At 40.3% G+C, this 26653-nt stretch overlaps 1 protein-coding gene across 9 annotated transcripts in view; it reads left to right on the top strand.

Annotated features, from left to right (window-relative positions):
* Positions 1 to 13689, top strand: part of LOC135106496 (uncharacterized) — a 285942-nt gene extending 272253 nt beyond the window's left edge. For 6 of the 9 annotated variants that reach the window (XM_064015546.1, XM_064015545.1, XM_064015547.1 and 3 more), the window contains one exon: positions 4922 to 5131. In XM_064015546.1, the coding sequence (XP_063871616.1) occupies positions 4922 to 5039 (118 nt within the window). In that variant the 3' untranslated portion in view covers positions 5040 to 5131. Of the gene's footprint in view, positions 1 to 4921; positions 5132 to 7850; positions 8953 to 12156; positions 12243 to 13524 lie in introns of those variants that run through there. The other 3 variants (XM_064015552.1, XM_064015560.1, XM_064015553.1) reach the window with 2 other exon arrangements.
* Positions 13690 to 26653: the final 12964 nt, after the last annotated feature.

The following is a 26653-nucleotide window of genomic DNA, read 5'->3' as shown; positions in this document are numbered from 1 at the left end:
TAAGATGAGCTGTTAGAGGACACACTTCTACCGCATGTCTCTCTGTCTGTATTCCTCCACAACTACACAACCGCTCCTCCACTGGCAAACGCCCTCTCCCTCTGCGGTTCCAGCGCCCAGTCTCGATCGCAAGACGGTGACCACACAGACGGAAACGGGTAAAAGATATTCTGTGTAAATCGTTAACTAGATGTTTTTGTTTGTAAAGGTCAGGTACTTTAAATTGTGGATTTATCTCTTTATATGTTTTGCAACGGGATGAATCTGAATGTGCTATATCATTACAAACATTTTCTATAATTGTTGACATACTCAGTGGCTCAGTATTAATAAAGGTGTCTATATTTCTTGATGTAGGTGTACGTGAGGCAAGTGTTACTCTTATAGCCAGTATCAGAGGATCATCATTCATTCCTGACCTTTCTAGCCATATATTCCTAAAAAATTTATGTTGCTTAACTTTGATAAGGTCTGAGACTGATGGCAAACCCACCTCAGCGTAACATACTATGTTAGGCGTTGTTTTTCTAACCCCCAGCATTTGTTTTAGTGCCCAGTTATACAGTTTGGTGACAGGCTTATAATCAGCACTAACCCAGGATTCACATCCGTATAGAATTGCAGACATTAAAGCGGCCTCAAAAACTCTACGTTTGACAATAAAAGGCAAATCATTATTCTTTGTAACAAATGAAACATATTTTAATACATGACACAACTTTGCTGTTGAATGTGCTTTAACTGCTGAGGACACTGACCCATCACTGGTGAATGGTGATCCCAAGTAAATGTAACTGTGGCAGTGTTCAATCTCCAAACTGTTCACATGAATTGCATCTGCATCGCCGTCATCACCATGAATAACAAAGAAACTAGTTTTAGCGTTGTTTACATACATACCGTAATCTCTACAGAACTGGTCCAATATTTCAACCTTCTTTATTAAATTAGCTCGACTTGTTGACAATAACACGGTGTCATCCATTAAAACTAAGACATGTAACCAGTCTAAAAATCTCTCTGGCATACACTGTTCTTTAATCATTTTAACCAATTCATTGATGTAGATTATGAAGAGGATGCAGGAGGTGGGGGAGCCCTGACGCACCCCCAGCGTAGCAGTAAACAATGCTGAGCCCACCACACTTTGTGTCACCCTGTACATGGCGGTCAGCGCTCCCAGCATCACCATCCCACAACCCAATCTTTTCAACACAGTTAACAATTTGTTCCTTGGTATTAAGTCATAAGCTTTTGAAAAATCTACGAACATGACAAATAATTTTTCTTTTTTACGTCTAGCAGTATCAACCAGCAAGCGTAGCGTAACAATGTGTTCTATACAGCCGCGACCTCTCTGGGCCCCGGCTTGTTCCCTCAGTGGTCTGAACCAGTGACTCAACCTCTCACACAATACCATGTCAAACAATTTTGCCAGTGAATTCAAGATGCTGATTCCACGATAATTATGAGGGTTGTGTCTGTCACCCTTCTTAAAAATAGTGAATACTTTTGCCTTAATCCAAGAACATGGGTAACTACCAAACAAGAAAACGTTGTTAAACAGAGTTACTATAGCTAATACCCACTGAGCTGGCAACAAGCTAAACACACCCGGTGGCAACCCATCTGGTCCACACGACTTATCAGGATGCATTCTCTTTATCTGTTGCTGTACCTCCGCGACAGAGATTTGTTCGTCTAAGACAGGAATTGTCACGTCAGTAGTTACTTCCACATCATCATCATTAACCGTATCCGCGTTTAAGATGGTCTCGAAATAGGCTTTAAACTCATCACTGCTAGGACACGAATTTCCATTGTTTTCACTTGCATACTCGCCCTTCCAATTTATAGCTTTCCAAACTCTACTGTCGTCTCTGTCACTCAGCAACCTTTCCCACCTACCAAGCTGCATGTCTACCTGTTCACTTCTCTGATTCCTACAGACACTCTGTTGCACACACGAATATAGGGCGTTTGTAATACCACTCTCTACCTCTGAAATTTCTACATTTCCATTGAAAAAGTTTAGGTCTTTTTGGGAAATAACATTGCTGAACACTTCTTTATCAATATTCATGAATTTCAGTGGTCTTCTAAACAAGTTCTTTTTTACACTGACACTGTACAGAGCCGCGTGGTCTCCCAATTGGCGTGTTCTGTCGATAAGATTGTCCAGGTCCATACCAGTGCCAGAGACTGTGAGTGTTATGGGGGCGTGGTCTGATGGCAGGTCGACGCGTTGTACTACAGAAAAATCATCTATGTACCTAATCATAGTACACGATGCCATGCATACGTCAACCTCTGAGATCCACGCATCTCGTCTCCGAAATGTCTTATTTCCAAGAAAATGTTTCTGTTCAGTTTCACACACACACACACACACACACACACACACACACACACTCCTCTTCCTCCTCCTTCGCTTGTTCCTCCTCCTGCTTCTCCTCTTCTTTCTTCACAATTTTCATCTCTTTAATAATATACTCCCTCCCTCCATCTCCTTCCTCACTTCATTCCACCCAGCCCTCCCCTTTCCACTGCACTCCCCCTTACCTCCCCCTCCCCAGCACATTAGTTACCACACATCATGCCTCGTGTTGTCACCCCTCTCGCCCTCCTCCTCCTCGTCCTCTTCTTTCAGTCCACCCCAGTCCTCCCTGGCTCTCTTACATCACGTCTCCTTCTCTCTTTGTCTTACCGGGCGTGAATTTTTTGGTGGAGACGCAATTTTCCCCGGTAAAGAGTTAGGAATGCTGAACGCTGCTTTCCTAGGAGGTTATTTTTATGGTTCGTGAATATAAGTGTGGTTCAGTTTTACCGGAAGCTTCTCACCTGATGACCGCCAGCTCTTTCTCTTCCTTGTCACGTATTCCACTCCCACCCTCCCCCCGTCCACTTTGCTTTGCTTAGGTCTGGTGTGGAAATCCTGCCCGTTCGTTCGCCTGCCTGTCTACCTCTCTGCCCTCCTGCCTTTCTTCCTTGCTTCCTTCCTGCCTGCTTCCCTGTTTTACCTTGTTTTCTTTCTTTTTTTTTTTTTTACTTTTTCATGTGGTTTTGATGCTTTTGCTTTTTTTTGTTTTGTTTCTCTCTCTCTCTCTCTCTCTCTCTCTCTCTCTCTCTCTCTCTCTCTCTCTCTCTCTCTCTCTCTCTCTCTCTCTCTCTCTCTCTCTCTCTCTCTCTCTCTCTCTCTCTCTCTCTCTCTCTCTCTCTCTCTCTCTCTCTCTCTCTCTCTCTCTCTCTCTCTCTCTCTCTCTCTCTCTCTCTCTCTCTCTCGTGGGTGTTGCTGTGTCTCATAATTGTCTTTTGTTTTGTTGGTGTAAGTTTTCTTTTTTCTTTTTTTCTTTTTGATTTGTATTCTTTCATTATTTGCTTCCTTCCCGTGTTCCGTTTATTTTTTCTGTTGGTTTTGGTGCTTTCATTTCTCTCTCTCTCTCTCTCTCTCTCTCTCTCTCTCTCTCTCTCTCTCTCTCTCTCTCTCTCTCTCTCTCTCTCTCTCTCTCTCTCTCTCTCTCTCTCTCTCTCTCTCTCTCTCTCGTTTTATTTGCGTATGTTTTCTTTTTTTTTTTTTTTTGGTGTGATTTCATTCTGTCATTATTTGTTTCCTTGCGATACATTTTCTCCCAGAGTGGTTTTATTTGTTGACATTTATTTACAGTTTCTTGCTGTGCTTCATAATTGTTTATCTCATCTCATATTTAGAATTTCTAGCTTGAATAACTTTCCTCTTTCGTTTCTTGTTTCCTGCGCTACGTTTTTTTTAAGTAATTTATGTTTTCACTCTGTTGTTGCTGTTTTATATTTACACGTTTTTTTTTCTTTTCTGTGTCACATTCGCGTGGGAAATGCACATATTCTTATTACAAGTTTTCTTAATTCCTTCTTTCCTTCGTTAAATTTTCACAGCAATTTCATTATATATATATATTTTTTCTTTTTTTTTCTCTCCCTCAGGTGTCGCAGTCTTTCATATTTACACGTACATAAATTTTTTCATCATGGTCATGCAGAAAATTCACATCGTCGTATCTTCTCGGTGCAGGTTTTCTTGCTTCACTCGGCGCGTAACGTAAGTCTTAAGGGAACGTCCACTAGTGAAATGTTTAAAGCCACCAATCTTTTTGTTTCCTCGCTTCGCGTCCCGCTGCGTCAGGAGAGGAGCGGCGGCCAGACGCTGTGGACTCCCTCTGTGACTTGTGGAGGAGGAGAAATAGTCTTTTCTGAAACCGTACTTCTTCATGTGTCCTTTCACTCACTCTTGTCTCTCCTCTTCACACTGGAGAAGTACTGGGAAATATATATGCTGGAGAAGTGTCAGGAGAAATTAAATGAGGATCTTCTCCTGGTAAATAAAACACAAATAAAAGCATAAGAAAATAAGAAGGTGTAAGGAGCCATCAGGCCTTCATGTGACATTCCCTGTATGAAAGATGTCTACTTGTTTTCATCTATCATCACAGCCATAAATTTGTGTAATCTTCTTTTAAAGCTCCCTAATGACTCAACACTAACAACCTGATTACTGAGACCATTCCATTCATTCAACATTGTATTTGAGAATCACTTCCTTCTATCTATTTCTTGAACCTAAATTTTTCAACCTATTTCTTTTTCTATCCTAATTAATGATCTTGAGAATTTTGCTTACATCCCCTTTGTTATATCCCTTATACCATTTGAAGACTTCTATCAGGCCCCTTCTTAATTAACCTACACCTATAAGAAGGAACAATGTGCGTCTCGAGGTGAATAACACACAGATGTAAGGAGGAATAATGTGTTGATCTTCTCCAGGTGAATAACACACAAATAACACCTAACTCACTAAGTGATGCTCCTCACAACACAAAAAGTAATAGTAGTGTTAATATAGTGAAGGAAGAGAAGGATTAATAGGACATTGTTTCCGTTCCAGCTGGTGGAGAAAAGTTAAACGGTGGCAGGAAGAAATACAGTATTTTACTCGAGTACCTACCGAGGATTATGGAAGAGGAGGAACTGATGAAAAAAAAAATCATAAAAAGAAAAATTAAACAGAAAAGCTACCGAGGATATAAAAGCTGATGAAAAAAGAAATAATCAGAAAATTGAACGAGAATGCCCTTGAATGTAACGCTTAATGAAACAAAAAAAAGCTACTAAATAAATACTCCTAAACATGGCCACTGTCTTGACCCCGAAGAATTGACCACAAGAAAGGTCCCCAAGATATTCTGTCTCTCTCTCTCTCTCTCTCTCTCTCTCTCTCTCTCTCTCTCTCTCTCTCTCTCTCTCTCTCTCTCTCTCTCTCTCTCTCTCTCTCTCTCTCTCTCTCTCTCTCTCTCTCTCTCTCTCTCTCTCTCTCTCTCTCTCTCTCTCTCTCTCGTTCTACTTCAAAATTTACTTCCCACACGACCTCGCTTAATTCACCAGTCCCCCCTCCTTTTTTTTCCTTGTCTTCTTCTCTTTCCTCACGTTTCATCCGCCTTCATAAATTCGCGTTTTAATTTAAAGATAGTGCACCACCTGTCCCTCTCTTGCGTGGTCGATTGGTTGGTTGGTTGGTTGGTCTCTGTTCTCTGTCCCTGTTCTTTCTCCTTCTCTCTGTCTCTCTCCTCTGTGTTTTATTTATTTTTTCAAGTTCTGGCCATGTTTGTATTTTTGTGTGGCTATTTTTCATTTTGGTATCCCCTTACTTTCTCTCTCTCTCTCTCTCTCTCTCTCTCTCTCTCTCTCTCTCTCTCTCTCTCTCTCTCTCTCTCTCTCTCTCTCTCTCTCTCTCTCTCTCTCTCTCTCTCTCTCTCTCTCTCTCTCTCTCTCTCTCTCTCTCTCTCTCTCTCTCTCTCTCTCTCTCTCTCGTCTTCATATATAACTTTAAAACTCCATAACTTTTACTCTTGCCCTCAGCTTTTTCCCCTTCCTCATTTATTTTTCCTCTCATCTTTCATTCTACGCCTCATTTTTCCTCCTTTATTCTTTTTCATTCGTCCTATCCTCTTTAATTTCTTTTCTTTTTCTTCTTCCTCACCTCTTCTCACTTCTGACATTTCTCCTTCCCCCTCTACTTTTTTACTTTCTTTCCATTCTTCCCTCCCTCCGTCCCTCCCTCCCTTCCTTCCTTTCTCTTCACCTCCGCCTTTCTTTCAGTGGTTGACAAAAACCTTAAAGGAGTTTGAAATGGAGTAATTGTTCAGTTGATTATTAAGACAAGAAAACACACACACACACACACACACACACACACACACACACACACACACACACACACACACACACACACACACACACACACACACACACACACACACACACACACACACACACACACACACACACACACACACACACACACACACACACGAGAATGAGGAAGCGATCACTGATTTTACATGTAATGGAAAAAGAAAGAGGAAGATCAAGAGAAGAAGGAAGAGGAAGAAGGGAAGAGAAGAAGAAAAATAATAAAAAGAAGTAGAAAACCAATATAGAACATAATAGTATTAGAAAAATTGAAAAAGAAAACGATGACGACGAAAAGAAACTAATATCAAAAAGGAATACATAGGAAAATACGACGAAAATATGTGAATAAAGAAGACCCAACAACTAAAAAGAGAAACCAAGAATAAAAGCAGAAAGAGGAGGAATATTCCAAAGCAGGAAGATGCGAGAGGAAGATGTTAAGGAGGCAGAGAGAGAGAGGGAATGCAGAAGAGGAGGAGGATTGGGAGAGAGAGAGAGAGAGAGAGAGAGAGAGAGAGAGAGAGAGAGAGAGAGAGAGAGAGAGAGAGAGAGAGAGAGAGAGAGAGAGAGAGAGAGAGAGAGAGAGAGAGAGAGGTGGGTAAGTATCATTAAGAGAAGAGGAAAGGAGGAGGAAGAAGGAGATTACTGGAAGAAGTGGAGATGGAGGAGGAGCAGGATATGAAAGATGTGTGCAGAGGAGATGACGTTTATGATGAGCGACAACTGAAAGGCAACAGACGAGATAAGATAGCACAGGAAGAAGACGAGCGAGATGAAAAGGAACGAGGAAGAAAACATATCAAATCGGTGCAGAAATGAAAGTAGGAAAGAGGAGAAGAATTAATTGTGTGTCATTTGCAAGCTTACGTGGAAACTTTAGAATTATGTGTGTGTGTGTGTGTGTGTGTGTGTGTGTGTGTGTGTGTGTGTGTGTGTGTGACTCTCTCTCTCTCTCTCTCTCTCTCTCTCTCTCTCTCTCTCTCTCTCTCTCTCTCTCTCTCTCTCTCTCTCTCTCTCTCTCTCTCTCTCTCTCTCTCTCTCTCTCTCTCTCTCTCTCTCTCTCTCTCTCAAGATAGTATATTGCATCCAATTTGCATTTATTAAAGTGCTGTAGTACCACCACCACCACCACCACCACCATCATCATCATCATCTCTACCACCGTCACCACCACCTCTATCACAGTTACACCGCTTTACATTCTCAAAAGTCGTGTTTCTTCCCTCTGACACAATGCACGCGAATTTGAGTGAGGGACGTGGAATAATTAAAGTGGAAAGGGTGACTTATTTTTTTGTCCTTCCATTCTCTCCTGTCAACCATTTTTAGCATTATTTATTTATTTATTTTTTTAACTATTTCTCCTCTTCTAGTATTTTTTTCCTGGTTTTCATCCCATATACTACTACTACTACTACTACTACTACTACTACTACTACTACTACTACTACTACTACTACTACTACTACTACTACTACTACTACTACTACTACTACTACTACTACTACTACTACTACTACTAATAATAATAATAATAATAATAATAACACGCAATATATTAAATTAACCTATTTTTTCTCTCGCAATATGTAAAATTAACATATTTTTCTCTCTTTTTTCAGGTAAGTGTTCTCTTTAACTTGACAACCGCAGTGAAGCAAAGAAAACGCGACACACATTAATTAATGGACCATATTCTGTAACACTTGCACTGCACCTCCACTTCAGAAGGTCCTAGTTCAAGCTATATTGTTTTTTTCAAAGCAGTTTTTACGGTTCTAGTGACAGATTAACAAGATTTCTACATTACTAACAGGAGAAACACACTCGAGCTCCGGCTTATCATCTCTGTGACCTTTGAAACAAGTCGTAGTGAGACAGCAAAGGGTTTCCGAACACGGCCAGAAACAAGGAATTGAAAGGGTCAGTGGTGGCGGTGGTGGTGGTGTTGGAGAGGGAGATGGAGCAGACAACATTAGGGAGAGGAGAGGAGAGAAAGGTGGGTATTGGATAATGTATGGAAGGGTGAATGTGGAAGGGGAGGGGTGTCCCTGGAAGGGGTAATGCCCTAGGGGGACAGCAGTGGTGAAAGAGGAATGATACCGCAGAGGAAGTGTGGTTTAGGCTTAACACACACACACACACACACACACACACACACACTCAGGAAGGATGATCATGTGTGTGTGTGTGTGTGTGTGTATCGCTTTGCTCTCTCACCACGACTATTTTCAAAGACCACAGAGATGATTTGCCGGGTTCTCAAGAGTGTTTCTTCTATTAATAAAGCAGAATATTTTTCATCTGTCACTAGAATCATAGAAACACCTTAAAAACCCGTGTAACTTCAACTAAAATTTTTTGAATGTAGTGGAGGTACGGCGCAGGTGTTTCAGAAGCCTGTTTGTCTGTGTGTGTGTGTGTGTGTGTGTGTGTGTGTGTGTGTGTGTGTGTGTGTGTGTGTGTGTGTGTGTGTGTGTGTGTGTGTGTGTGTGTCAATGTTGTCTTTCGGATGTTCTCGCCTTCGTAAGCTCACTTCAAACACGACCATTTCTAAGCGTCGTTTGTTTTGGTGTTTTATTGCGCGCCCCTCGGTCTGTGCTGTCTCGGTGAGCCGTGAACGCGACTGCTGTGCCGGCAAAACAAGAGAGGAACAAGGAGGGGCCGTGTTATCAAGAGTACTCCCCCGTGTCACCGCTTCACCTCGTCCGCGTGGCTGTGTTGGTGAGTTCCCCTTTGTGTTGTTTTAATATGTTTTGTGTTTTAATTTTGTTGCGCGTGTTGAGTTGATGTGTTTGTTTGTATGGAATATGGTAATGTATAATATGATAATATATGTTTTTAGCATATTTCAGTAATTATGGGTCATTGTGAAATTATGTGTGTGTGTGTGTGTGTGTGTGTGTGTGTGTGTGTGTTTGCGTTTGTGTGTACCACTATAAACACTGAAAACATGACTTACGGTTGACCACTTTTCACAAACCATCACTTCACCAACACAATGGAACACCAAACACCATCCTCATACATCAACAACAACAACAACAACAACAACAACACGAACATACACTATATCTAACATCACACATCACCTCACAACACACAGCAACCACCCACATACCACAGCACCACCACCACCCACACCCGCACACTTCACCAAAATACCGCAGTGCCCCCACGTCAGCACAGAGAATGGAAATCATTAGTGTGAGAGAAAATGTTTAATCTTATGGGACACTATATTATAATGCCCTACGCTACCCTTGGTCATTATGCCACCGGATGGATAACCTGTTGCAGTGCATTGTGGGAAGTCAGCGTTCATGGATGGCTCTGACTTCTTTATGAGAGAGAGAGAGAGAGAGAGAGAGAGAGAGAGAGAGAGAGAGAGAGAGAGAGAGAGAGAGAGAGAGAGAGAGAGAGAGAGAGAGAGAGAGAGAGATGAAACGAAAACATATAAGAAAAAAATACTGGTGAAAAATAAAAAGAACGGAAAAATAAATAAAAGAGCAGAAAGGAACTAAGCAAAGAACAAAAGCGAAGAACAAACAAACAGATGACATTGAAAGAACGGAGAATAACCAGAGAGAGAGAGAGAGAGAGAGAGAGAGAGAGAGAGAGAGAGAGAGAGAGAGAGAGAGAGAGAGAGACTACGAGGACATGTAGGGTGAGATGGGAATTTACACACAGAGGGAAGGGCGTCCCCCGTCACGCTGCGCTGAAGTACTGCCTCAATAACACACTCCAGCCTGACCACCGTATGTCTGTCCGTCTGTCTGTCTGTCTGTTTGTGTTTCCGTCCCTTCCCCCTCCCCTCCCTCTCTTTCCTCATCGACCTCCCATCCCTTCCCATACTCCTCTTCCCAGATCACCTTCCTCTATACTTTTTTGTAGTCTGTTCTGCATATTTTTTCGTGCTTTTGTTTATTTCCTTTTATTTCTCTTCTCTTTTGTGTTTTTGTTTGTTTGTTTGTTTGTCTGTTTGCTCGTTTGTTTTATCAATTCATTTGCCTGTTACTCTTTTCACTTCTGTGTTTGCTCTCTCTCTCTCTCTCTCTCTCTCTCTCTCTCTCTCTCTCTCTCTCTCTCTCTCTCTCTCTCTCTCTCTCTCTCTCTCTCTCTCTCTCTCTCTCTCTCTCTCTCTCTCTCTCTCTCACCTCACTTACCTGAAACAAAAGCAAAGGACATTATTTTTCAAGCGCCACCCCTCGTCAGCGATTCACTTGTTTTGAAGCGAGGATCTGTCTCCAGTGTTCCCCAGACACCTTAAGAGAAACCCACTGAGGCTTTCCCCTTTTTTTTTTTCCTAAGATTTTGTTTTCCACCTGTTGTTGCGTCTTCCGATTTAATATTTCCGTTTTCTTTGGCACGTATCGTGTGTGTGTGTGTGTGTGTGTGTGTGTGTGTGTGTGTGTGTGTGTGTGTGTCCTTCTTTCCTTGCTCGTAACGGCACTGTGTGTGTGCGTGTGTGTGTGTGTGTGTGTGTGTGTGTGTGTGTGTGTGTGTGTGTGTGTGTGTGTGTGTGTAAGAAGGACGTGAAGTGGCTGGAGTGACAAGGTAATACCACATAATCAAAGTAACTGATTGTTATTCTGCATTGGTTTGATTGTATGTGTAGGAGTGACTTGTAATCATTAAAATTTACTGATGGATGATATTGACTTTTGTTTTATATACGTGGCAGTGAAGCGGCTGAAGTTATACGGTATTAAAGTATGATTTAAGTTATTGGCATGGAGTATTAGATTAAATGTGAGAACGCAGGCAATGAAAGCCGAGACGTACAAGTAATACTAATAATCTAGTGAATAGTGTAAAGTAAAAGGTGTTGTGTAAATATAACGAATCGTATAATGAGGTGATAAAGGGATATTAAAGCAGAATGTGGTAGAAAGAAAATTATAACAATGCCCAGTTTGTGGATTAAGATCAGGAGCAGAAATACATAAATATTCCGTTATGTAACTTTTAAAGGACATTCATTTTCCGGTTAAATAAATCGTATCTTAAGAGAAATAAAAAAGAAAAAGAAAAAGAAAATAGAACATAATATCAAGCATGTAGAAAAATAAGACTAGAAAGAAAAATGTATTAATTCTCTGCAGTGACTCTTAAAAATAAGATTCCGATAAGAAAAATAAGACTAGAAAGAAAAATGTATTAATTCTCTGCAGTGACTCTTAAAAATAAGATTCCGATAGCTTGAAAATTGCTAGGAGAAAATAGTAATGATAAAAATAACTCTACTAAATCACACGAGTAAAACCTGAAGAATATTAAAGCAAAACAAATCATCAACTGTAGGAGGCTCAGCAGAAGGCCGCCGTGACGTCATAACTCCCGCGCGTCCTGGAAACGAGGTCAGAAAAAGAGGGATGATGAAAAAGGAATCATTTGCGAAACCAACAAAGGGGTCAGAGTGTAATGCCGCGGGGAGTGTTTCGCTGTGGGCATTGACACTACCTAATGCGTCGCTGTCTTTGTCATATGGGCCGCTGAGTGTTTTTGCCGTCGTCATTGTCTTGATCGCCATAGTCATGCTTGTTTTTCTTTATCCTCATTCTTATTTAGATCTTCGTTCTGTTTTTTTTTTTTTAAATTTTTTTTTTGTATCTCTTTATTGATTTGTCTTTTAATTTGATTTTGCAGGTTGTTAGTTGTACGTGCTTGCTAACAAACACACACACACACACACACACACACACACACACACACACACACACACACACACACACACACACACACACACACCCACCCACCCACCCACCCACCCACCCACACCCACACACACACACACACACCCACACCCACACACACACTTTACATCGAGGGAATTATTCATGAATCAGGCGAGGAAGAAAATATTGTCAGTCCTTTCTTTCCTTACTCCTAATTATTATTCCTTTTTCTTCGTGTGTTGTCCTGAAGGTTAGATTTCATCCACGTGCTGCCAACGCGGAACTCTAGATCGTTATAGTCTTTCTTAATTAACAACACTACGTAATTGGAAGGAGGTATGTATATCCAATAACACACACACACACACCCACACACACACACACACACACACACACACACACACACACACACACACACACACACACACACACACACACACACACACACACACACACACATTCACGCTTCATTAAGAGTAGAAACAAATAATTTTTCTAGTGTTCTTGTTTTCTTTTATTTTAGAGAGAGGAGAGAGAGAGAGAGAGAGGAGAGAGAGAGAGAGAGAGAGAGAGAGAGAGAGAGAGAGAGAGAGAGAGAGAGAGAGAGAGAGAGAGAGAGAGAGAGAGAGAGAGAGAGAGAGAGAGAGAATTCAAATGTAGCAGATGGAAGGCTAAGAGGAAGAAAGGGAGAAAAGTTGGAGGTGCGAGAGATGGGATTCAGTTTGGAGTGTGAGAGTGCAGGAGGTGAGAGGAGAGAGAAAGGGAGAGGTTACTGAGGTGAGGAACTGAGGGGGAGGAGGATTAAGGATACCTGTGGAGGATGCAGGTAAGCAGACTTGTTATCCTTCCTGTGTCTGTCGTTTTTGCGTCTCTACATTGCCGTAAAATTATTATTATTTTTATTATTATTATTATTATTATTATTATTATTATTATTATTATTATTATTTATTTTGTTGTTGTTGTTGTTGTTGTTTCTGGTGCGTAGGTTTTGTAGATCCGGTTATGTAACGTAGACCTAATAACTCCGGATTGCAATATGTAAATTCTTTTGTTGTGATTTGAAGGTCCGGGTGTCCTTTTGCCCAAGACATTTAGAATCTGCCGCAAGAAGAAGCAGCAGCTGTAAAGAGTAATATTAATGGCATTGTTTGTATCTAGGGAGTAACAAAAGAAACTACTACTACTACTACTACTACTACTACTACTACTACTACTACTACTACTACTACTACTACTACTACTACTACTACTACTACTACTACTGCCAACCCACAAGAACATAAAATAACAAGTGAAGGTGCAACAACCCCATCAGCCCTATACCTATTTCTACCTATCATCCTCCCAACAACAACAGGTACAAAAACAGTAATTAAACACAACCTTCTCTCTATAAGTCTTCCATTCTCTCTCATTGTGCCTCGTCATGCCCTTTGTATTAGACAACCATAACAGGGAGCTCATTTATTTGTTTATTTTTTTTATTCCCGCCACCCACTTTTAGGTATTAGACGAGGTAGGAAAAAAGTAATAAATGCATTTAGAATCAGATTATTTTTTGTGGTATCGGGGTTTTTTTTTTTAAGTTGACCTTCGATATATTTTTTCTTTATAGTTTAAGCTTGTGACAGACGAGGCGTAAAGGGGAACTAAGAGCACCAAGAGAAGGAAGAAAAAGGAGGAGGTGAAGCAGAAGAAGGACGTGCAGGGGAATAAAGGAAGGAGAAGTGAAAGAAGAGTAAGAGGATCCAAGAGTTTTGTAAGTAGGAGGAAAGGGAAAGGAGAAATAAAAAGAAAATAAGAAAAAAAAGAGAGAAGATGCCGAGAGTAAAGGAGAAAGAGGCAAAGGAAGAATTAAAACACAGAAGAGTGCAAATTTTGTAGAAGAGATGAAAGGAAAGAAAGAGATTGTCAAGAAGAAGCATAAGAGAGGAGAAAATATTTTGAATGATGACTGAAACTTGCAAAGAAGAACGAAGGAAAGGAATAAGAAAGGAAGATAAAACAGGAAAATCAGTAGCGCTTTGAATGATGACAGTAACTTGCAAGAGAGCGAAGGAGAATAAAGGGGGAAAGCGGAGAGGTCAGTTAAAGAAAGGGAAAGGGAAAAGGAGGAGGGAGAGAGTGGAAGCAGAAAGTAAGTGGAAAGGGGAAACTGGGCAGACGAGAAGAAAAAGCCAGTGAAGGTGATGCAACTGGTTACTCCAAGGCAAACCAGGGTGTTGTGGGGCGCTGGGCGAAGGGGCATGTTGGGGTATGAGCCTTTTGTGTGGGGGGAGTTTGGGGAGATCTTTTTTTTTCTGCGGGGGTTTTGGAGGCTGGAGGCACGTGGCGCAAGAGAGCAGGGGGAGTCCCGGGGGTGGGTGACGCCTGGGCTGAGTCACGGGGATGGGTAAACATGGGGAAGTGTGTTTTTATTAATTTCTGTAGTTTCCGTGGTTTAGAGCGATGGTATTTCCGGCGTGCTGTGAATTAAGTGGTATTTCCTTTCATTATAGGATGGTGGCACTAATGTGATTTATTTATTCATTTTTTTTTTTTTTTTTTCACGCGGAACTGAGTAACCTTTAAAGGGGGATGAGTTTAAGGATATAGAGTTGGTTTTTGAGTTAGTGTAAATTAAGATGCAGTTTCTAGAAAAGACGAGCTTCAAAGGAGGGTCAGGAGGACAGAAATAAAGGTTCTAGTGTGAGTTAAAGGATTACTTAAAAAATTGTGCAGTAAGGATGAAATCAACATAGTGAAGATAAATAAGGGTGAGATTTTTATTTTTTTTTTTTCAGGGATAAGATAAAAGCAACTATTGGTATCCTAGGGTGAACTTAAGGACATAAGAATTAGGATGGAGTCTCTATGAGGATGGCATATTAAGAGTCAAATAATTGTTAATATATATTTATGTTGGCCAACAAAACAAGGCTAAAATATATTAGGGTGAGCTTAACATCGTGCGAGAGTGAAGTTGAGAAGTAGAGTGTAACGTAAGAGTGAAGACAGTGAATGCTAAAGTACTTCTGTGATAATAAACAAGGAAGAAGTGTAAATTTTTATCAAGGGTAAAGTTGAGAAATATATTGTGTGCAACGTAGGAGCGAAAGTAATACCAAAGTACATTTTGTGATTATAGAGAAGAATGACAAGTAAATCTACACCAAAACTGAAAAAAATGTATACTGTATAGCTAAGGCTGAAAATATTACAGGTTAAAAAACAAGGGTGAGTGAATTTATATCAAGAGTGAAATTAGAAGTGTAGTGTGTAAGGTAATAAGACAACAAACAAGGGTGAGAAGTAAAGCAGTCTCAAGGGAAAAGCCAGCAGCGGTACACAAGGAGAGCACCGAGGCTGAGTGTAGGGGTTTTCCGTGGAAAGCGAATGGCGGCCCTCAGGAGTGTGTTCAAGGACAGATGGGCAGCGAGGCGTGTGCTGGTTTGCTTGATCCGTGGCTCGTGGCCTTGGAAGCTTTACTGGACCTTGTGTAATTTATTTTTCCCTTCTATCGAGTGAGCCTTAAGGGGAGGAAAAAATTAAAAGTTATAATACTGCAACATGTGTTTGGATATTGTAGTCAGAGAGTTATCTTTATATTAGTTTCCTTGGTCTGTATTTTGAAGGCTTTATTTGGCTTTGTGTAATATATTTTTCTTTCTGTCGAGTGGGACGTAGAGGTAAAAAAAAAAAAAAAAAAAAAATGTATAGATAAATAAAATAAAATAACGCAACATGTATTCTGGTATCTAATGATTCATCTATGTAATGGTTTTCTTTATCTGTGGTTTCCTACCTCTAGAAGCTTTATTTGGCCTTGTGCAGTATATTTTCCTTCTATCGAGTGAACCTAAATCTGAGGAAAATCAAGAGGTGAAATATTACAACATGTGTTCAGGTATTTAGTGATTCATCTGTATATTGGTTTGCTTCATCTGCAGTTTTTGCTTCTGAGAAATTTTATTTGGCCTTGTTCAATATACGTGCATTCTTTCTTTTTAATTTGTTGAGTGATCCTGAAGGGAAAAGTAAAAGCTACATAATTGTAACATGTGTTTGGTCATGCCTGTTGAGTCTGGGGAGAAAAAAAAAATCAAAGTGAAATACATCTATCTTACGCGGTAGAGTTTTCACCCAACGAGGGAATGTGAAGGGAAAAATAATAGTGAAGGGATAAATATCTCGTGCACTATATTTTCTTCAGGGAATAAGCCTCAGGGGAGGAATACTGGAGAAGAGCGACAGGAATATCTATATATATTCGTTTAGGGACTATCACACCTACTAATATAATGACTTTGTTTGAATGATAGTATTGAATGCATAGCTTTAACACGGTGGCTGCCTACGAAAGAGAAATGAAGGAAAAAATTAGTTAGAAAAGAATTAAAAACTAATGAAACATTTCTCCCATTCCCATGCTGATAACGACCATTAATCGCAGTTTTTAAATAAGAAACAAATGCGGAGTTTTGTCACGAAAAGAAAGAAAAGAAATAGCGGAAAAAAAAAGAGAAGAGAGTGAAAAAGAGAGAAACACTTTATTCGATTATCAAAGCTATAAATTTCACTACTGCTTGTTTCCCAAAATCGAACCAAGATGCGGAGTTATCACGGAGGCTGCTTAACATTTGCCGTGAACAGTAGTGAGGGAAAAAGCAAGTACAACGTAATATTTTTTCCCTGTGTGTGTAATGAATAGACGATAAATAGCAACATAGCGGCTTGATAATGCCAGGAGTGGGGGAGTTGAGGGTAAAAAGTAAAGAGCCGTTGATCACGAGGATAACAGAAGAGTAAGGCCGCGCTGGAGGGGGGACGAAGGGTGCCGCGGGCAGGTAAGGGGGAGCTTGCACAAACACCGATAAATAAGTTTGCGAGGACGCCGCTGCTCCGGTAGACTAGATATATAAATAGATGAATAAACTCAAGACAGTGATGAAAAAAAAAAAAAAACGAATCAAGAAAAAAAAAATTGCTGAAAGTGAGAAGGGAAATAATAAAGTGAATATTGTAGAATCCACGACACCGATAGAGTAAAATGAATAAGTAAATAAATAAGTAAGACAAAATGCTAGAGATTGATGAAAAAAAAAAAACTAATTAAACAAGAAAACAGTGGTAAATTGAAAGTAAGAAGAGGAGATGATGATAAATAAATGTTGTTGACACCGTGAGAGGAATAGAATGAGAAAAATAAAACGAAATTCAAGACAGTGATAAAAAAAAAAGACTTAATGAAGAAGTGAGTGACGAATTGAAAGGAAGAAGGGAAATTATAACAAATAAATAATGTAGACACTGTGACATCGATAGACTGAAAACTATGAAAATAAAAAAAATATATATATAACGAAAAAAAATCAAGAACAAAGTGAGAAATTGAAAGTAGGAAAGAGAATAATAGTGAATAAGTATTTTATACGAAATAAAATTTAGAAGATATCACTTTGATAATGGGAAAAAAATTAATTGACAAAAAAAAGGTGAATTAGAGGAAGATAACAATAAAATAGGAATAGTAAGGACAGCATGTGCGTGAGAGAGAGAGAGAGAGAGAGAGAGAGAGAGAGAGAGAGAGAGAGAGAGAGAGAGAGAGAGAGAGAGAGAGAGAGAGAGAGACGCTAGACAATAGAAAATGAAAAAGATAAATACAATAAATGATACAATCAAAAGGAATGTAGTGAATTTTAAGTAATAAACAGAACAAACGCAATGATAACGAAGGACGACGTGAGTGTAATAAATGAAGGCTGGAAAAAGATAGAGCATGAGTCAGTTAATAATGAAGAAAGGATAGCTAATTTTAACACCAATCAAGAAATGTGAGATGAATTAAAATTAAGAATAACAATGTGTGTGTGTGTGTGTGTGTGTGTGTGTGTGTGTGTGTGTGTGTGTGTGTGTGTGTGTGTGTGTGTGTGTGTGTGTGTGTGTGTGTGTGTGTGTGTGTGTGTGTGTGTGTTAAGATTAATGAAGTGAAAAGGAGCAACTTGCAATATCTAATGCAATAGAAAGACCTTGAAGAGAAAATAATGATTGTAATATTAGCCAAGAGTGAGACGATCAAAAGGCTGAAAGCAGTAGTAGCTGTAGTAGTAGTAGTAATAGTAGTAATAGTAGTAGTAGTAGTAGTAGTAGTAGTAGTAGTAGTAGTAGTAGGAGGAGGAAGAGGAGCAGCAATAGTAATAATAGTAATAGTAATAATGATAATAATAGTTGTTGTTGTTGTTGTTGTTGTAGCAATAGTAGTAGTAATGATAGTAGTAGTAGTAATAGTTATTGTACTAGTAGTAGTAGTAGTAATAGTAAAAGTAGTAGTAATAGTAAAAGTAGTAGTAATAGTAGTAGTACATGTGTGTGTTGAAGGAATTTATTTGCAGAGGAGTAGCTTAGACTGGCCAGTGCACAACCTTGAATTAAATGTGAAGGGAGAGTTACGAGGGCGACGCTGACGAGTAAACAAGGTGTGAGGCTGCCTGAAGGGTGAGGCGTGGTGGCGGTGTGGTGTGCAGGGTGTGGCCGTGGCGGGAAGAGCCGTTGCGGGGCGGGGCGGGGCGGGGCGGAACTACTCCATCAGCTGCTGCATTAATATTTTATAAGTCCTTCTCTGATACCTTTTTTATGTATGTTTTTTTTCTTATATATTTTTTTGTTTGTTTGGTTGTGGGCCTACGTGCACGGGTGAGAGAGAGAGAGAGAGAGAGAGAGAGAGAGAGAGAGAGAGAGAGAGAGAGAGAGAGAGAGAGAGAGAGAGAAGTGGGTACTCCTCTTAAATGTCTCTGTATTTTTGCAGACTCAAAATCAGCTTAAAACGAGAATAATTCCTTCATTATTTTCCAGTCCCTTGAACAGTCCTGCAACTTTCCACTACTTTTCCCATCAAATATTGCGTTGCTTTAGTGTATTGAAAATTTTACTTTCAGAAATTTGTGTGCCGGGACGTGGATGGCACAAACCTAATATTAAAGAGTCGTGGGAAGAGAGGAACAGTCCCGGAAACCTGCAGCGTCTAAGAGGCTTCCATTCTGAGCGAACGCGAAGATTCCTCAGGAAGGTTATGCCATCACTTGTTAGTGCCTCGCTCTGTACCTACGCCCTCTCTGCGGTTCCCTTGATGAACTCACCTGAGCCAATTATCTGAGGAGCTCGTATATCAGTTTTGCATTTCATATCGTTGTGATCGGAAACCTACGTTCAGTTGCATTTCATATCGCTGTTATTTGAAGGCTAAGCCTGACAATATCAATGCATTTTTTTTCGTATATTGATATGAAATAATCCTCGGTTGTATTTGTTGATGTAATTGCATTTGAAATTCATTTATGATAGCTTCAGTATACGCTTTTTTGCGCCATCAGGTAAACATGCAATTTTTTTTTCCTTTTATATTATTCTTTAACTATATTTAGTTTTTTTTTTCTTTAGAAGGCACGTAAGTCATACAGAAAAAAAGGAACACATTGTAAAAAATAACATATTCCCCTTTTCATATTCATTAAATTTGGAGTGAGAGACAGGAAATTGTTTTTCTATGAGTGTGTGTGTGTGTGTGTGTGTGTGTGTGTGTGTGTGTGTGTGTGTGTGTGTGTGTGTGTGTGTGTGTGTGTTTGTACGTGAGAGCTCGTTCATCTGTTTTTTTTTATTTTTTATTTTTTTGTTTTTTCATTTATATTTTTATCTATTTTATTTTTATTTGATTTCTCTTTAGAGCGAGAGTGAGAGAAGCCGTCAGTAATATTAAGCGTGCAGGAAGGTGAGGCGGTATCATGACATCGCCCGCACTAGGTCGCCCTTCCCGGCCGGCTAGGTATATTTTTTCTACACATTTCTTAGTAGAGATTAGGCGAGGCTCTTTTTTCCCTTTATGTCTTTCCAGTTTTTGTAGCACTTGTCTAGTAAATTGGTCTTTAAATCATGAATAGGTGGAAATAATGCGGGAAGTCCTAGAGAGAGAGAGAGAGAGAGAGAGAGAGAGAGAGAGAGAGAGGAGCACATATTATGCACACGTTCACTATATATATTTTTTACCACACCCATTTTTTTGCACGCTTTTTCTACCATTAGCAAGCGACCAGGAAGATTTTTTTAGCACCCCAATGTTTTTTTTGTGCGTTGTTTTTCAAAGGCCCATCTAGGTGACCGTCACTCGCATAAAAAAAAAAAAAAATCATGATAAAAAAATTAGCAATAAGAATGTGGGAGACGGTCGGGTTGTGTGGGTCACCTTGTCTTGCCGTGTCGCCGCCGCTGCTGCTGCCGCCGCTGACCCTCGCCTCGTCAAGTGAAGGGGAAAAGAGACGTTCATGAAGGAGGCACGTCAGGGGTGTAAAAAAGAATCCTGCAGGAGACTCTGAGTGGAGAGGAAGTTAGAGGATTGATTAAAGAAGTTACGATGGAAAAAAAGACAAAACTGAAAACGTGCTCGGAAATACTGGTGTTAATTGAAGGGGCTTTCCAGAACCTGCAGAAATATTTGGATGATTAAAGAAAATGGGGTTGAACAAGACAAAAATTTAAGAGGAGGGAACGAAAAGTGGAGTTAAGATCAAGTTACAGAATCTATTAGGGAAGTTATGATAGAGGAAGAAACTCAACACGTTCTCAGAAATGCTGGTGATAATACAAGACGTTTCGAAAAGCCTCCAAAAATTAATGGTTGAGAAAAATGTTTGGCTTAAAAAAAAAAAAAAAACGGAAATCCTACTTTACATTTATGACATCGGGAAATAATTAGTGACATAAAAAAAGCAGTAATCGAATAATTGATAAAAAAAAAAAAAAAAAAAACGGAAAAAAGAGACGACGTTAATTGAAAAGATAAAAGTGAGGAGGCGTACTAGGAAGGGGCGAGGCTCTTTGTGTGTGTGTGTGTGTGTGTGTGTGTGTGTGTGTGTGTGTGTGTGTGTGTGTGTGTGTACCTCCTCTCACTTCCTCATTCCGGCACGCCCCCGCACAGAGACAGGGCGAAAGAAAGTGACATTTTTTCATATTTTTAAAGGGGCAACTTTACCCTCTTACTTTTTACTCCTGGAAATAAAGACCGAACGTTGATTAAAAATAGCAGATAAAAAAAATACTATCATATTGGCTACCAGAGAGAGAGAGAGAGAGAGAGAGAGAGAGAGAGAGAGAGAGAGAGAGAGAGAGAGAGAGAGAGAGAGAGAGAGAGAGAGAGAATCAAAACAGTTAACTCGTCTGGTATTTAATCACTCTTGCTCTAAAGATGTTACAGAATAATAGACGCGATAAAAGGTGATGAATAGCGACAGAATAAGAGATAAAAAGTGAATGTCTTGTCTGGAGCATTGAAAACACCTCAGGAGTAGTGATGTAAGCGACCACCACATCTTTTGTCTTATGGGTCGTAGTTAAGGGCCACTGGGTCGTTAAGTGGTTGCAAAGGTGAAAGGAGGTCGTTACTCTCCTACAGGGGCCAAGAGGAGGTTGTTAAGGTAGGTAGTTTTCCACAGGGACAAGAACGATGGATTGTAGGTTAGATTAGGTTTACGGTTCCTTAGTGTGGTAAAATAGAAGGGTTTTTAGATTCTCAACTCTTTCACTTTGAGACGAGGCAGTGTATGAAATCTTTATAAGCATCTGCAGGAAAGTTATGGGTGAAAAGAATAGATTTTTGCAATTTCTACCTAGTTTAAAGATTGGATGTGGCTGTAGAACAAATAAAGATTTCTCAGTGATTGGTGATTAGAGAAAGGTGTACCAGGAGGCAGTCAAAGGGTTAAATAGTTACAGTGGTGAAAGAAAGGTATAGTGAGTGTTTAGATGGGTAAGTAAGAGATTGTAAGGGTGATAATGGTTAGTTTGTACAATTGTTTTCCTTTTGCACATCTTTCTTTTCTTTGAGCCAGTCACAAACAGCCGGGTTTTATTATTTTTCTTTAGTTTATCGCAAACACCCTACAAATAGTTTCTTAATACCCACTTGGTTTACTGCTATTTATTGTTGTGTTCCTTTGTGTTTTTTTGCGTTCCTTTGTGTTTCTTTTTGTTCGAGTGCGCGTCGTGGGTTGAGGAAGAGAAAAAAAATCTTTTAAGGGGAACCTATTCTTTTGCTTTCTTGTATCTTGATTTTTCTTTCCCTGTTCTTTTTCTTTCTTTTATCACTTGTCCTCGTGAACCATGGACGGGAACTGAGGAAGCTGTCATGTAAGGAGGTTTTCTTTCATAGTTTTGCTTCGTGAACCTAAGAGATTTTGGCTATTAAATTTAAAATGGTTTGAGGAAAAGGGATAAGTATTGAATTGTCTTTTCCTTGAATTTCTGATTGGAGGAGGAAGAAGAGAAGTATAAAGAAAAAAAAAAAGAATTAGGAAGAGAAGAAGCAGAAAATCAACCAGATACGTGGAATTCAAAGAAAAACGTAAAAAGAAGGAAACGAAACAGTTACAAAAGAAGCAGCGATAAAATACAAAGACATCTATTCAGAGAAGGAATCACACGCGTTAATTAGTCAAGCAGGAAATTGAGTCAGGCAGGAGATTGACCTTCCGAATTGGTGTGCATGCATTAGTCAGGCTGTTAGGTAAGACTCGCACGGGACTCACTCTTCTTGTGACACGCAGAGCAGGAACTGAGTGAACTGAGTAAGCGAGGCGTGGGATGCTTGTGGTGATGATTCTTTGCTGGTATTCATCCTCAATAGACATGCTTTCTCTTACCTATTTACTCACTCACTTAGCCCCCACACTCATCTAGTCAAACGTACACTCACCTGTCCACGTACTCATTTTCTCACTCATCCAGTCAGAAATGCATTCACTTACCCATCTACTCAGTTTCGCACTCACCTACCTAGACCTTCACTCACCTATCCAGTTACTTATCCAATCAGTCACTCGCCCACTCACACTCACCCATCTACACTCAACTTTGCACTCACTCAGCCAAACACCTACTCAGCTCCTCCTCCAGTTACTCACTCACTCAACCAGACATTCACGCATCTAGTCAGCCACTCTCTCAGCCAAATACGCACTTAGTCAGCCATGCCACTCAGCCAGCCGTGCACTTACCTACCCAACCACGCAGTAATAAGGAAAAAAAAAATACGAGAAAAAGTAGCATAAGACACTAAAGGTCACAGAAGAATCCGAAAAAAAAGAAGGTGGGTAGGAAATATACAAGAGATTTTGCACTACGAGAAAATGACGTGTAAATGATAATGATTTGCAGTGGCGTTGATTATTAGGTTAGGGTAGGACATTTTTTTGTTATGTCATTTTTTCCTGCGCTTTTTCCTTGACTTTTTTTTGGGGGGCCCTTACTTTATAGACACTTACACAGCATGATAGCCACAAAAAAATGAATAAAATAAGGAGTAAATAAATGAATAAAAATTGAGGTAAAAAAGCTACTGGCCTTAATTTTTTTTTTTATAAGGATAATCAGTCAAAGGTATAAGCAACTTCCAGCACAGACAAAAAAAGAGAAGGCAAAGTTAGTTAATCTTTTCGTCAGCCAGTTACGAAATCTTTAACAAACAGTCAGCCACGCAGCAAATCAGGACAGTTGGATGGAAGACACTTAGATGTGGTTCAAGTCAACGGGTCATTCAGTCGATCAGTTAAACAGTTAAACGGGCGTAAAGTCACTTAAAGGAGAGAGACAAATACTTGGTAAGGAGAATAGAAGAAAGAAAGAGGAAAACGAAGGTAACTAAAAATAGAGACAATGGAAGAGAAACTAAAAAAAAAGTAAGTTAGCTGAAAGTCAAATTAGCCTGTTAATTAGTCAGTCAGTCAGTTATTCATCCATCTAGAGAGCAAGAAAGACAAACAGTCCGTTTTCTACCCTTTCAATCATTCAGTCAGTCAATCACTCAGTCATAAATAAAACAAGGAAGACAAACAAGCAGTCACGTTTCTATCCTCTCACTCAATCAACCAGTCCTTTCAATCACCCAGACAGCCAGAAAGAGAGACATTCAGACAGTCAGACAGTCAAGGTTAAGTGAGTGCAATCGTCCTAACCACTAACAGCCACTAACTTGCCATAAGTCAGCCAGCCAGTTAGTTAGATTTTTAACCTATTGAGACAGAGCTGAGCCTCGCAGTGACAGCAAAACCCAGGCGCTTTACGATGCTTTTTGAAGTTCAAGGTTGAGGCGAGAAATGTCGGAGTGTCTTGCAGAGAGAGAGAGAGGGAGAGGGAGAGGGAGAGGGAGAGGGAGAGGAGGGATAGCATGATTTTCACTTCTTTCTTTTCCTCTCCTTTTCTTTCTTCCTTCCTTCCCTGCCTTACTTCACTCTCTCTCACACCTTGGCATTCTTGACCTCACGTTTGCTTCCAATCCTGTCACTTAACTCTTTCTCACTCTTCTCCTTCTCTGTCTGTCTCTGCCACACCCTCTGTTCTCTTTCTCAGCCTCTTGTTGACTCTCTAACTCTATTTTTCTCCTTTATTTTTTCCTGGGGGTACTAAAGCTCCCCACATACCCTGATCTCACTCACTCCTGCTCCTCAATCCCTCCCTCTCCTTCTCCCATCTCTTCCTTCCCTCCCCTTGTCTCCAGTCTCTCCGCCCTAGTTCAAGGCTTCACGTTGTAGAAATTAAAAATAAAATGTCGTTTTGATATTGCAGAGTGACATTGCAAGAGAGAGAGAGAGAGAGAGAGAGAGAGAGGAGAGAGAGAGAGAGAGAGAGAGAGAGAGAGAGAGAGAGAGAGAGAGAGAGAGAGAGAGAGAGAGAGAGCATAATTAAAGTTGTAAGGAAAACGTGCTGAATATAAAGTTAGAAAGGGGGAACGCAGTTGGGAGTTTGCTTTAAAAATGGAAGGGAAAAAGTGTGTTGGTATTTTTAATGCGAAAAGTTTGTCCTAATGGCAATTAAGCGTTGGGAATGGTTATTGAGTTAAATTAATTCACTAGATTTATTTATGAAACTCCGATAGATAATGATATGCACAAGTGGAAATCTGACATAAAAGAGAAGAACAATAGAGACGAGGAAGTAGAATATGCTTGAAACATATTGCACACACACACACACACACACACACACACACACACACACACACACACACACACACACACACACACACACACACACACACACACACACACACACACACACACACACACACACACACACACACACACACACACACACACACACACACAAGGATAAGAGTCAGTGATGTTTGATATTTGTTTCTAAACTTGTCTACCTTTAAATGTTTATATGTTTGGCTGTTCACTTCGCAATTTACATGAATCTCGTTGTCCTTTCTCTCAAGTTATTTTTTCTCCCTCGAATCCCTCTGTCATTTGTGGTTTATTTGATTTTATGTTTTTTTTTTTTTTTGTGTGTGTGTTTGGTTAGCGTTTTCTTTCGTCCTTTCTTTGTGTGTGTGTGTGTGTGTGTGTGTGTGTGTGTGTGTGTGTGTGTGTGTGTGTGTGTGTGTCGGTGTTTCCAGCACGTGATCTTTAAGTCATGGGGTGAATTACACACACACACACACACACACACACACACACACACACACACACACACACACACACACACACACACACACACACACACACACACACACACACACACACACACACACACACACACACACACACACACACACACACACACACACACACATACACACACACACACACACACACACACACACACACACACACACACACACACACACACACACACACACACACACACACACACACACACACACACACCTTCAGAGCCTCACCTTTAGCAAGCACATAGGCGCTGAGTTAAGTAAGACACTCACAAAAACAAAAAGGGAAGCAAAAAATAAACAAGAAACTCGCGTTTGGCATTACCACTCGCGGACATTTTGCTATCACCCTCATTGTACTCTTCCGTCCTGCTGTCGACCCTTGCCACGCCACCATCCCCCTTTCGAGGACAAACAGAGGCGTGTGTACTTGAGAGAAGCGAAGGGTGACGTGACCGCGGAAGGGAGGGAGCTGGAAGGAAGGCTGAAGTGCATCAAGGAAGAGGAAAAGTAGGGAGGTAAACAGAGAGACGTGAATAAGTAGAAGGGAAGGAAAAGGAAGAGGAAGAGATGTATATGTTAAGGAGAGAGTGAGAGACATGCTGTGAGAAGATTAAGAGGAGAAAGGAGAAGGGAAATACGTGGTGAGAGAGAGAGAGAGAGAGAGAGAGAGAGAGAGAGAGAGAGAGAGAGAGAGAGAGAGAGAGAGAGAGAGAGAGAGAGAGAGAGAGAGAGAGAGAGAGAGAAATTAGAGAAAAAGGAAGAGAAACGAAAGTACAAAGGAAGAAGGAAAGAATTAAATGAGCGGGAGACGAGATGTAAAGAGAGAGGGAGTAATGAGACTTGGGGAATAAAAGACTGGGAAGGAGGAGGAGGAGGAGGAGGAGGAGGAAGCGCAAAATGAGGAAGGTAAAGTGGTATGAGTAGAATGAGACACGTATAAATGAGTCAGCTAGGACCGAGAGAGAGAGAGAGAGAGAGAGAGAGAGAGAGAGAGAGAGAGAGAGAGAGAGAGAGAGAGAGAGAGAGAGAGAATTGCAGTGCGAAGGCGTGAGGGAAGCTGAAAATAAATTAGATGAGAGAGAGAGAGAGAGAGAGAGAGAGAGAGAGAGAGAGAGAGAGAGAGAGAGAGAGAGAGAGAGAGAGAGAGAGAGAGAGAAACCAATCTAAATTTCGATATTTTCTCAGATAGGTTACGAAAATTGAAAGAGAGAGAGAGAGAGAAAATAAACGACGCTGAACTATTTAATAAAGAGAGGAGTAAGAG

This window comes from Scylla paramamosain, chromosome 13, assembly GCF_035594125.1.
Source record: "Scylla paramamosain isolate STU-SP2022 chromosome 13, ASM3559412v1, whole genome shotgun sequence".
NCBI lineage: Eukaryota > Metazoa > Arthropoda > Malacostraca > Decapoda > Portunidae > Scylla > Scylla paramamosain.
The sequence above is the reverse complement of the archived record's forward strand: the minus strand, read 5'-3'. Positions and strand labels throughout refer to the sequence as shown.